The sequence below is a fragment of the Atta colombica genome, unplaced genomic scaffold, assembly GCF_001594045.1.
Source record: "Atta colombica isolate Treedump-2 unplaced genomic scaffold, Acol1.0 scaffold33, whole genome shotgun sequence".
NCBI classification, from domain to species: domain Eukaryota; kingdom Metazoa; phylum Arthropoda; class Insecta; order Hymenoptera; family Formicidae; genus Atta; species Atta colombica.
The window spans coordinates 242,986-244,527 of NW_017259437.1; the positions used below are offsets into that span (position 1 = coordinate 242,986).

The window sequence follows — 1,542 nt, forward strand, 5'->3', positions numbered from 1 at the left end:
TGTTTATATAATTCTAGAGATTTCTTTTTATTACTTCTTTCTTATTAAATTGGAATTGTAAATCGATTTGAAACAAACTAGTGTTTTAACATTCTATGAGGCTTATTGGCCCTTTAGATTAAATTTATATTTTATAGTATTTATTAGTCTGTCAAAATAATATAAAATACAATTACACGATAATAAATATTAATATAAATTTTAATAATTTACCAGATTTAGGTAATTCTCCTTCATTTTTTCCGCAGGCCTTCAGCCATTGCTGGCGAACAACAGGTTCTTTCGGCAATTTAAAAAATTTTATATCATTTATCCGTACACGATTCGTACAATTTTTGATGTAACAGCTTGGCATGGTGCTTAAAAAAAATATATAATTATATACAAAAAGAAACTGCAAAGTTTATATACTTCTCACATGCACATGTATATTCAGTAATTATAGTTTAGTTATCCCACCTCAAAAATCAATAAAATTCAGCTCATTCGATGTGTTTTTGCTTGAAATGAAAGAATCTGGCAGAAAAAAGTATCAATCTGCCCCGCGAAAAGAGATATTAAGCGACATTAAAGTTGATAATTATTGAGATTAGGAAATCTGTCAGAAACAAAAGGTCTATAATTGTATTCTTCCACATGGATTTCAACTCTCCATGCAAAGCAACTCTCACCCCTCATTCTCACCCCTTTCTCCCCTTCCTCTTGCAAAGGAGCACGATTTCTATAGTCAGCGACATACGACGCTTGTTTTTCTGCTAGATTGCTAGCTGAATTAGAACTGCGTTCGGAAATACTCGGTGTGCACTAGTGTGAGATTGTTCGAAAATGTCGAGAGAGACACACCGAGTGCCACTAAACCATCCGTGCGAAAAGCAAGGGGAGTCGGTGTGAACCGATGTGTTATGGCCGCAGGACAGATTTGCATAACGTATAATGCATAGTGCATAAGGGAATCGACCAATCGAAATTCGAAATTTGGAAGGAATGACTTATGCCTGTATAATCAGGCCTTATATTTAAGGCTTCCTTAAATTTATCTTTAGATATCTCTATTATTATTTCATTGGCTGCTGAGCATCTAAAGATAAATTTAAGGAAGCCTTAAGTACAAGGTCTGATTATAAATACTTTCTTTTTACAATCATATTCTGCCGTCGTTCCTCATTTCATCGCCTTTCTTCACTGGTGAATTGTTTAGCTCAAAGTTAGGGTTAAACTAAGGCACTATAAATGTGAGTTTTCGCATATCCGCCATTTTTATTCCTTTCTTCACTCCTTACCATTCTGCCGCTGAGAAGATTATGATTATTACGATTGTTATAGGCTTTTAAGTTATTGAAAATTTTATAGCTTTGTATTTATTGGGAGTACAAATTAGTTCGGTCCGTTTCCCTAAAGGATGGCTCCAGCTGTTGTGAATGGTTCATAGTGATAGCTGATTTTGGCGGTTTCAGAGAGGTTAAACATCTGCTAATAATATTCAGTTTATATACCGCTTTGAGTTTCATACAAAAACCGTGATTTTTATTGTGTTTGAAATGT

General features: G+C 34.0%; 1 protein-coding gene across 4 annotated transcripts in view; it reads right to left on the reverse strand.

The window, feature by feature from the left end:
- The window catches only part of LOC108690536 (THAP domain-containing protein 1 A-like), a 2,178-nt gene extending 1,297 nt beyond the window's left edge, over positions 1-881 (reverse strand). For 2 of the 4 annotated variants that reach the window (XM_018197877.1, XM_018197874.1), the window contains exons 1-3: positions 672-881; positions 460-598; positions 214-359 (exon numbers count right to left, since the gene is read on the reverse strand). In XM_018197877.1, coding sequence (XP_018053366.1) covers positions 214-355 — 142 coding nt within the window. In that variant the 5' untranslated portion in view covers positions 356-359; positions 460-598; positions 672-881. Of the gene's footprint in view, positions 1-213; positions 360-459 lie in introns of all 4 variants that reach the window. The other 2 variants (XM_018197876.1, XM_018197875.1) reach the window with 2 other exon arrangements.
- Positions 882-1,542: the final 661 nt, after the last annotated feature.